The sequence below is a fragment of the Diospyros lotus genome, chromosome 3 (genome assembly GCF_014633365.1).
Source record: "Diospyros lotus cultivar Yz01 chromosome 3, ASM1463336v1, whole genome shotgun sequence".
Classification (NCBI taxonomy): Eukaryota; Viridiplantae; Streptophyta; class Magnoliopsida; order Ericales; family Ebenaceae; genus Diospyros; species Diospyros lotus.
Window position 1 is genome coordinate 2100658 of NC_068340.1, and position 11792 is coordinate 2112449.

General features: G+C 30.2%; 1 protein-coding gene across 1 annotated transcript; it reads left to right on the plus strand.

Moving 5' to 3' along the window:
* Positions 1–3317: 3317 nt before the first annotated feature.
* Positions 3318–4055, plus strand: LOC127797887 (uncharacterized). Its single transcript, XM_052331075.1, has 2 exons — positions 3318–3496; positions 3575–4055. Exons 1-2 carry the CDS (start codon positions 3368–3370, stop codon positions 3815–3817), a joined length of 372 nt encoding a protein of 123 aa, XP_052187035.1. The 5' UTR covers positions 3318–3367; the 3' UTR covers positions 3818–4055.
* The last annotated feature ends 7737 nt before the right edge of the window (positions 4056–11792 follow it).

The following is an 11792-nucleotide window of genomic DNA, read 5'->3' on the forward strand; positions in this document are numbered from 1 at the left end:
TTATGTTATTTTGTAATTTTAGTTATTTATTAATAGATGTTTAAAATTTGTTATTAGATTTTAATGTTTAAAGTCTGATATTTTTAAAGATTTTAAATTTTTTTGTTATTCTGTTATTAGTTATCAATTGTATTATAGGTTAAAGTCTTTTGAATTAACTTTATAATTTATTAATAAATATTTATAATTTGCTTTGAATCAAATTTATTAAATAAAATATCATAAAATATTTTTTTTTTAAAATCTCGAAGAAAATGCATTTTCTAATTTTTAGTTTTGAGAAACATTTTTTCAGAATAACAAAAAGAATACATTTTTAATAATCTCAAAATAGACACTCAAAATACAAAATTGAAAATGAATTTAAAACTCAAAACTCAAAATTGAAATACAAAGAGAACACCAACTTAATGTTAATACTCTTTTCACTGTTTTTAATAAATTGCATGTTTTCATTTTATAGGCAGTTTCAGTAGCAGCATATTGTCATTTTGCACCTTTGCTTCCTCGACTTTTGGAAGGTTTGTCTGTCTTTCAATATATATAATGAACCTCAACCTGCCTAATTGAATATAATTTTTCTCAATTAATAATAGTAAGGGCCAAAATGTTATCAGGTTATTGCTGTAATTTTTTAAAACACAGAGGGGTGTGTGTGTGATTTCACCTTAACTCAAAAGAAGTAGGTCTATGGGGTTTGAACTTTAAATTTATCTTTTTTGGGAAATGATTCAAATTCAAAATAAATTGTAGGGTGTGTTCTTGTACACTGCTATGGGGTTAGGGTGAGGGGCTCCCTTTTTTGACAGTAGTTATAAGTTATAATTCAAACCAGACATTCTCTAGTGTGATAAAATGTTCTCATAGTTGGTGCTTAAAGAGGCTGTTACACTGATCACTCAACTTTTCTCCTTTACTCAAAAAAGAGAAAGGAAGTGTAATTATCTCTATATGAATTGAGTTTTATTAACGACTGCTTACTGCATATTTAATTTACTTCATTTTTAATATTTAAAAATAAATATTTTTATTAATTGATAAAATATTTTAAATATGATGCATTTGTTACTATTCAATAAGAATGTGTAAGGGTTAAAATAATATATAAATTTTGTATTTTTATATCTTAGATATGTTACTCTTTTAATCTATATATATATATCTCGTAAGCTTAGAATTTTCATCCAAACAACGATGCTTATAATGATATTTTTAAAATTATGAACTGAAATAAGCTAAGTTAATATAAAAAAAATTAAAGATAGTAAAATTATTCCAAATTATCTCTCTTGAAATTTGAGAAAAAATTAATATATTTAAGAATAAAATACAACTTAAAAAGTGATGTAGAGTCTCATATTTTTTGAAAAATTATCATATTTCTTTATTGTTGGAGTCAATCATAGTGTGACATATATTTCTCTTATTAAGGGATATCATGAGTTATTTCTTACTTAAAAAATTCATTTACATCTCGAATACTCTTTTATTTGATTTGAAAATCTCGAGTTTGATATCGTTGAAATTTTATCCGACAATCATAAAAAAGGATCTCATCGAAGATCTCATAAACGATATAATTCACATAAGATCCACACAAACACATATTATTAAGTTTACTTACATTTTTAATGCTTGTTTTCTTATACCACGTCTTGATCATTGTAATTTATTCCAAAGGATAACAATCTTGGCTTTCCAAGACTCTGACGATGCTTGGTGTAGTGGTTGGCCGTCCCTAAAAATATAAAAATAGATTATAATATTTTAAGACTCAATATTTAATAAATAAACGATAACTTGATCACACATATATTAAGAAAGATAGATATAACGATATTATAAATGTAATGATTCTAGAATATAAAGATTTATAAAGGATAATTGAGCACCCTCATCTTAATTTCGTTTAAGAATTTTTATAATGCTTAAAAATGTTGATTTTATATTAATATAATTTAGAAAATTATAATAATAGCTTGCCACCGGCCTAGAGTTCATTGTCAGCAGAAAGTTTCCTTCCTTGTCCATTTTCTATTTTCTATTGCCACCGAAAGGAAAAGTTTTTGATGCATTGGGCTTCTTTCCATTTTGGCCTTTATTCCTTTCCTACGTGTTAATTACCTAAATGCAATGAATTTGGCTTGTGGAAATTTTCATTAGAATATTGTGACATTTAGAGTGACGTTTTGTATTAATATGGCATATAATATAATATATTAATACACGAATTATTATTTTAAATATTAAATTCTAACATGTTTTGCACGAGGAAGAAAATTAAATTTGGCCTCTTTAGTCAAAAGAGAAATAAGTACGGTTTGACATTTTGTTTTTAACATTAGGTGTCAATCAGATCAGACGTCTTGGGTTAAATTAAAGTGAAATAATGGCGGGATAGAAATTTTGCCCTTTTTATCTCGTTAAAAGTCAAGAATTGTGTAAAGATTTTCACATTCAACTCAAAATATTTGGCTCAATTATTTAACGAATAAAGAATTTAAGAATAGTTATTCTTTAACGAATAAAGAATAAGAATAAAAAAAATAAAATTAATTTCTTTTTATATTAAGATAAGATGAGACAAATAAAGTCGGTAAATATTCTTGGTCCGAACCAAACATATCTTTTCTTTGGCCTCTTTTTTTTTTTTTCTTTTTTTCATTTTTTGAGTTAAAATTTTCATTCAATTTTCTTTTTTTTCACATAAGGTAAAAATGATCAAATGATGGTTTCACACCATTTGGCTCAAAGGTTCTTGATCCCATTATCCTATTGAGTAATTCTATGAAATCAAATTTGATTTAAAAGGCAATAAATATTATCGTAAAGTTAAAATAAAAATATTATTTAAATATTACTTATAATAGTTTCGATGACAATCAATATATTGATGTATTATATATTTATATTAATTTGACACAAAAACTAGTTAATAGATAAATATCTTAAGAATATCACAAATAAGTGTCTAAATAACATCTTTAAAACTAAAACTTGAAAAAAATACCCCCACAAATTGATATTTTTTTCTTTTTTTTTCCTTTCATATTATTTCGATTTATCAATGAATCTATTTCTCTCTCATTTATTTTGTATGTTCTCATTCCTTTTGAGTATTTTTAAAATTAAAAATATTATTTAGATATTTAATTATAATATTTTTTAATAATCTTATCTATTATATTAATGTAATAAATATTAATAAAAATATGGGTATTCAAATAAACTCTTTCGGATCGAGAAATGGTTCTCCGCTGACCCGGGCCCACTACTTCCTCTATATATTCGCACCGCCTGCGAGGGCTTGGGAGCCGTAACAAACAAGCCTTCCCTCTCTCTTCTCTCTGTGATTCCCCAAATCGAGATGACGGGGTCTTCGGAACGAGAAGAATCCGCCGTAACCCTAGACCTTCTGAAGAAGAAGATGGCGGAGTTCGCCAGGGAACGAGATTGGGAGCGCTTCCACAGCCCGCGCAACCTCCTCCTCGCTCTGGTAACGGTTATCAATTAAACAGCCGATTCGTGCGGTGCGTTGTGAATTGAATTATATTTTGGCCGCGGCCATTTGCAGGTGGGAGAGGTGGGGGAGCTGTCGGAGATATTCCAGTGGAAGGGGGAGGTGCCGAAGGGGCTGCCGGATTGGGAAGATGCAGAGAGAGTGCACTTAGGTGAGGAGCTGTCGGACGTTCTGCTCTATCTCGTCAGGCTCGCCGACATCTGCGGCATTGATCTCGGAGCGGCTGCGCTGAGAAAGGTTGAGCTGAACGCCCTCAAGTATCCTGCTCGCCTCTCCAAATCTTCTTCTGATGACTAGGTGGATGGATCATGGATGATTGAATGAATCTTCGCCGTGTAATTTGCTCTTCTTCTTCTTCCTCCTCCAGCCCTCCTCCTCCTCCTCCTCTTCTTCTTCTTCTTCTTCTTTTTCTTCATGTTAGCTTCTCTACATAGATAGATACTTAGATACAATTGAAATCGTTTCAATTAGGTCTTTCCTTCTCCAGGGTTTTGCTTTTACATATGCTCAGGTTCTTGAGACTGTTCCATTGATATATGCTGAAGAATCGCTTTAGATCGCGCAGGAAGGGGGAGGGAGGGGGGGAAAAGGATGTCTTTCAAAATTTCTATTTGGAGACTTCAATTTTCTTAGAATTTAGATAAAGTTTGATAATATATATAAATTTATAATAACTTTTTATCAAAATTCATAATAATCTTCCATCAAATTAATAATACATTTATTTATAATTATAAATTATTGTTAATTTTGATACAATTATTATAATTTTTTTAATATTTATTAACCAAGATATGAGATAAAAAAACCAAATATGACCAGTATTTTGAATATTTATTTTTTTAATATATTTATTAAATTTATTTAATTTTTTAAAAAAAAATCAAGTAATTTTTTATCTTATTTTTTATAAATAAATTTATTTGACTCCTCTTTCCAGATAAATTTATCTGATATTTTATAAATAAGTTTAAATTATTCATATGTTCCTGTTAAAATAATTAATGTCATTTAATATATTTTTAAAATTTAAATTTATTAAGTATGATTTTTACAATAAAGTTTATTTTAAAAGAATTTATTTATTTAAATCTTATAATTAATGCTATTTAATATATTTTTAAATTGTTATGTGTTTGGACAATTTTTAAAATTTAAATTTCTCTCTTTATATATATTTTTTATTATCTGATATTAATTTCTTTCACTGATTTTTTAAATTATCTTATTTAATTTTATATTTTATTATTTATTTTAAAAATATATTTTGCTAATTTTTAATTATCTATGTAAAATTATTGTAATTTCACTAACGATTATTTTTACTTGTTGATTCTTTTTAGAATTTATTCTTAAATATGGATTTAGAAAATAAGATATTATTTTTATTTTTAATTTTAGTTTTAGTTTTTATTTTTTAACAATTCACTTTAATCATAAAATACTATTTTAATCATACAATTTTAAATGAATTTGATAATAGAGATATTTTAGTAAAAAAAAAAATTATCTTGATGCTTATCATATATGTATTTAATAAACATATAAAAAAAAGTATAACTCTCAATAAATTCTCAAAAATTTAAAAAATAGTTTGATATAAATTTTAAAATACTTTCCAGACTTATTTTAATCATTTCATATTTTAGTCCGAAAGACATTTTAACCTTATCTTGATGTTTTTTTATTTTACTTATTTTAAAAAAAATACTAAATTCATAATAAAAGGAAAAAAAATATAAGAAAAGATCTAAATTAGTAATTTATATATATATGTACAATTTACCTAACATTAATAATAAATATGTATAAGTGTCAAATGAGATTTTCATCATATTTATTGTTTGAATTTATCTAGCATATCATTTCTCTAAACATTATTTGGACTTTTGACGTTAGTGTTAATAGTTGTGTTACCAACTCTTGATTACTTACAAAATTAAATATTGAAGGTGTAAAATATATTCATAATTCGAATAATCATTTAACGTGAAAGTTGAGATTTGTGATGTCAACTTTCAATTATTAAGTGGCTCGAAACAAAGGATTAGGGAAGAAACATAATGTGGGTTTAGAAATTGAGTTCTACTATAGGGCCAGAAAGTCTCACCGAGAGGCTTACAGAATAGGGTCCAAAAGACCAAAATATCCTCGCAAAAAATACAAATTTGCAAAGATGCCACTGCATAGCCCAGCCCTCGCCTATCTTTTTTCTCCCTTTTCAGCAACGGTCGACGAGGCGCAGTGGTTGGCAATCGCTTGGCCATGAGAGAAGGGAGAGAAGAGGCCAGGGCTGAGTGTACAGCCATAGGAAAAGGGTGAGAGGAGAGAGGCGAAGACTGAGCGAGAACATTTGGGTCTTTTTGACCCATTTAGTAAGCCCATGTGTAAGCGTGTTGGGCAATATAGAATAATCCTTAAAAATGAAATGGGAAGTTTTTATAACCAAGGGTAATTTGGATAAAGACAATAGAAAATAAAAATAAGTTTGAGCGTGTAATAATTGGTTTGGATGGTTTGAATTTGAACTTGTTTTGCAAACTTAATTTTTAATTGAGATTTTACCTATTTTTCAAATTATAATCAAATACTCGAAACTAAATTATAGTTTGACATTTTGGGAAATTTTAACTTATTAATTAATAAAAAATAAAATATTTCAACAACAATGACAATTGTTATTTTTATAAAAAAAAATAAAAAATTGAGAGTTATCAATTAATTTAAACTAATTAGTCAAAATTACTAATTTACATTATTGAGGGTGTGTAAAAAAAATGATATTTTAATTGTTTCAAAGCCCTTGCTCCAAATGATGAAAGCAAATATTATAAATTTATTATTTACTTGATAATCAATTAAAATTCACAATTTTGTAGGTAAATAACAAATTCAAACCATAAAAAACTTAATTTCATTCGAGATTTGAGTCGACAATAAGTGAGTAATTTAATAAATTTTTTATTTTTTATTTATCTCCAAATTGAAGAAGAATGGATAAGATAAAAAAATCCTATTATTGTGTTAACAATAAACAATATTAGCTTTAATAATTTCATAAAATAATAAATTCATAATTCAATTTATCAAAACACTATCTCCTATTAAGAAAATATGAATTGTTATTTAATATTTAACATATTTTTCATTCCATTCATTTCTATAATATTCTCATAAGAGAAAACAATATACCTTCATTTTCCATCCCTTGGTCTTTCGGACAATACCAAAAATATTATTCATTACATTGCTAAATCTCTCCTTAGAAAAAGCCTTGTGTTAGCTAATAATAAGGTTGCAACCAAATTGAGCCAGGCTCAGCGAGCCAGTTTTTAGACTCGAGCTCGAGTTCAAGATCGACACGAACTCAAGTGTCTGCTGATGAGCAACAGCAAAAAGGGAGAAAGGTGTGTAGCAACGAGCAACGACAGTGAACCGTGCTTCAAAGATGCAACAGAGAGTAGCAACAGTCAATGACAAGAGACGTGTGTGGCAGCAAGTGGTGGGACGTGGCAGCATGTGACAACAACATAACGGGGGTGTGTGCGACGATAGTGAGAGGCGAAGACAACACACATCAAGCAATGACAGAGCAACGAAAGGTCATGTGCAATGGCAATAGAAGACTACAGTTGGCAATTGTTCATCCTCAAATGGAGGCTTGAAGCAGCGATAGGTGCTGACTAGGGCCGGCAATTTTTGACACGATCCGATTACACGACACGACACGGAGTTAAGCGGGTTAGGGTTGGGGCTAATCGGGTTAGGGTCATAAACGGGTCAACCCGTTTATGACACGGTTATTTTCGTGTCTTAGGCGGGTTAACTCGCCTAACCCGTTTAAACACATAATGACACGTTTAATTAAACGGGTTAACGGATTGACCCAAACACGTTAACACGATTATATACGAAATGACACGTTTAATTAAAAGGGTTAGTGAGTTGATTTGAACACGTTAACACGATTATACACGAAATAATACATTTAATTAAAAGGATTAGTGGGTTGATCTAAACACGTTAACACGATTATACACAAAATGACACGTTTAAACTAATTTATAAAAAATAAATTAAAAACAATTATAATATTACAAAAACTATTATATATTCAAAAAATTTATGATTATAATTTAATATTTATAATTAGTAGATCTAATATGTAAATTTTTAAGTTTTTGGATCTCAAGGTTATAAAATTTATAAAAATTATATATATATATATATATAGAGAGAGAGAGAGAGAGAGAGAATTGAGGAAGAGGGTGACAATATTCAAATTATTAATCTCTTGCACTATAAAATAGACATATGATCAAGAGTTATTTATAATATTTTAGAATTAATAATTAAATTTTCTCCCTTTTAATAGCCTATATGAATGTGTAAGATTGATAATGACTTTATAGTAGTACATGGATCAGCTCTTAAAAAATTTGCGTAATCAAGTCACAAATATAAATTGTTAGATAATTTCACTCTAAGTTATAAATTTAAATACCAAATAGTTTTAAAATTTAACTATGTTATTTTTTTAAATAAATCTAATATACATATATATTTTATTAGAATTTTTAATAAATTATTGGATTTTTCAATTAAAGAGTCACGAAATTCATTTGGGCAATTATTAGTTGATGTTATATAATTTCTCTAAATTTGATCTCTAATCAACAATTATGAGATATTAGCACTATGGTCAAATCCAATTTGAATTTAATAAAAAAAATTATAATAATTAAATTTATTTTTTTAAGACGACGAAATGAAACATTAAAGTAAAAAAAAGAATAATATTTATTCCATATATTCAAAACAGTTATAGGAAATCAAGCCATATAATTATTTTAAAAGAAAAAGGCAAACCATAAAATTGATAACGTAATCGATGCTTAATGACGACGATAGTTATCAAACACGACAGGTCCCAGCTCATCGATGTTATATGGGAGTGGCGCTACTGTTAGTGTCATCATGGTGAGATAGAGAAGTAGCCTCGTAGAAATTAGAGAGTGAGACGTTTTCTGTGATGATAAGAAGTTCGGAACTCTAATTTAAGTTTGGATCAGGTTAAAGATCACGTGCGATTAAAGAGTCACTAAATTCATTTGGACAATTATTAATTGATGTTATATCATTTCTCTAAATTTGATCTCCAATCAATAATGATGAGATATTAGCACTATGGTCAAATCCAATTTGAATTTAATAAAAAATGTTTATAATAATAATTATTTTTTAATTAGTTTTTAACAATCAACTCAATTACATTTATAAATTATAAATGATAACTAAAAAATAACTAAATGTATAAAGATTAAAAAAAAAAAACCATATTAAGAGTTCTAAACTTTACAAAATGGATTCATAAACTAAGAGCATTATAAGAATTTTACCCTATTATGATAAAATAATCGTGATAGATTAAATTTTATCATAAAATGTATATTTTTTCTACCATTCATAAATTTTTTTCGTGCAAAATTCAAGGAATAAGTAAAGTTGCAACAAACCATATTTTAGATTATTATTTTATTAATTGTTATAATTATAAATTATTTTAATAAATTTTAATCAAATAATTAATAATATTATTTATATTTAACAAATAAATATTTCAAAAAATAAAAATAAAAACCAATTCCCCCCCGGTCGGCGGCTCGCCCCCCCCCCCAATTTCTTTATTCCCAAATCCCCTCCACTTAAAAGTTAAAACCCTAATTCCCTAAACTCCCCATTTCTCTCACTCTTCCCCCCCACTGTCGGCGCCTTCTTCCTCCCTCTCTCTCGTTCGCTGTCCATGCCCTAGCCCTACTTCTCTCGCTCTGTCGCGCCTCGTCCTCTCCATCACCATCGGCTGCTTACCTTCGCCATTGCCCTTTCGCTCTCGCCCTCAGAAGCATCGCCTCTCGCTGCTCGGTCGACGGTGGCTCGTCCTCGCTGGCTGGCCTCGCTGCTTCTCTCTTCTCTTGTTGCTCCGTCGCCCTTCGCCATAGCCCTTTTGCTCTCGCCCTCTCTCTTTCGCCTCTCGCTGCTCGATCGACAGTGGCTCGTCCTCGCTCGCTCGCCTCACTGCCTCTCTTTCCTGTTGCTGCTCCATCGCCATTCGCTCGCTCGCTTCGCTCTCACCGACTGTGGTCGGTGGCTCGCTACTCCGTCGCTCGCCCAGCAAGCGTCGCCTCTCGCTGCTCTGCTCCGTCTCTCGCCTAGCAAGCATCGCCTCGTGCTCGTGGCCGGTGGCTCACTGCCCCTTGCTCCGTCTCTCGCCCAGCAGGTAGTTGCTCTTTCACTTGGTTTTGTTTATAATGCATAATGCATTCGGAGATTTGGATAGCTTGCCTATTTATTTTATTAATGTTACTTTCAGCAGTTAGTTGCTCATTTACTAAATTTTGTTTATGATGCATAATGCATTCAGAGATTTGGATAGCTTGCGTTCAGCTCATTTCTGTATAAGACGTTTTTCCATTCTGTTGAGGGATGTTTAGGTGATTGTTTTGTATAATTTCTGTTTCGAGAGGTTGAATTCAAAAAAATTTGAGCAAATTTCTGTGGTACTTGCATGTAGTATGAGGTCATGTCTTTATGCAGATGGATCCCGATGGCATTCAAGTTAATCTTGAGTCACAGTCTGTTTCTTCATTAGGCGCACATGAAGATGATGATAATGTGATTGAGCTAGAAGAATCAAAAGTTGATGAAACTTCAAAAATGGATAGTAAAGGAAAGCGTAAGAGGAAGTTAACTTCACAAGTGTGGATGTTTTTTGATAAACTAATAGAGAAATCGGTGGATGGAAAGCAAAGGTGCAAATGTAAGAAATGCGGTGCCATATTTATTTGTGAAAGCAAGTATGGGACAGGTAATCTTAAATGCCATAGTGAAACTTGTGTTAGAAAGGACATTGCTGATATTGGGCAATTGTTGTTGAACAAAGATATGTCAATGAGATGCACTAAATTTGATCCTGATAAGTTTAGAGAGCTGTTGTGGCTGCCATTGTTATGCATGATTTGCCATTGTCCTTTGTTGAGTATGTTGGTGTTAGGGCATTTTGTTCTTACCTTAATCCTAATGCTACACTTGTCTCTAGAAATACTTTGAAGTCTGATTTGCTAAAAATGTATAAGAAGGAGAAGGATAAGCTGAAATGTGTACTTAAAGAGGCACCAGGAAGGTTGTGTTTGACTTCTGATTTGTGGACTTCTATCACTACAGATGGGTATATTGCTGTTACTGTCCATTTTATTGATAATGATTGGGTTTTGAAGAAAAAAATATTGAATTTTTCTTTTATGCCAACTCCACATAGTGGTGTAGCTTTGAGTGAAAAGGTTGGTTTGATTTTAGAATCAGATTGGGGAATAGAGAAGAAAATATTTTGTGTTACTTTGGACAATGCTTCAGCTAATGATGTTTTTGTTAGCTTATTGAAAAAGAATTTGAACTTAAAAAAGCCACTTGTCTGTAAAGGAGAATTTTTTCATCTTAGATGTTGTGCTCATGTTTTGAATTTGGTTGTGCAAGAGGGATTGAAAGAAATTGATGATTCTATTCACAAAGTTAGGGAAAGTATCAAGTATGTTAGAGGATCCCAAGTGAGAAAACAAAAATTTTTAGAATGTGTGAAGTTTTTGTCTTTGAATGCTAAGAAGGGTTTGAGACAAGATGTTCCTACAAGGTGGAATTCTACTTATCTTATGCTTGAGAGTGCTCTTTTCTACAGACGGGCCTTCAACCACTTAGAAATAAGTGATTCAAATTATAAGAGTTGTCCATCTCAATTTGAATGGGATAGAGTTAAGAAAATCAGCAGTTTCTTGAATGTCTTTTATGACATTACTTGTGTGTTTTCGGGGATAAAGTATCCTACTGCTAACTTGTACTTTCCTTCTGTCTTTACGGCATACATGATGTTGAAAGAGCACATGGATTCAAAAGATGTGTACTTGAAAAATATGGCTAATTTGATGATGGCAAAGTTTGAAAAATATTGGTTCGAATTTAGTATGATTTTAGCCATTGCAGTGATACTAGATCCCCGATACAAACTTCAATTTGTGAATTGGGCTTATGAAAAAATGTATGGAGTTGACTCACCACAATTTGACAATGTCAGTTCAAAGTTGCATGAAATTTATGATGAGTACAAAGTGTCTCCATCTCCTACTCTAGCCTCTCAAAGCAAGGATAGTGATTCCAACCAAGAAGAGTCATCATTTAAAAAGGGTTTGTTTAAGGTAATATATTATTTTTCCTACTTATTAAT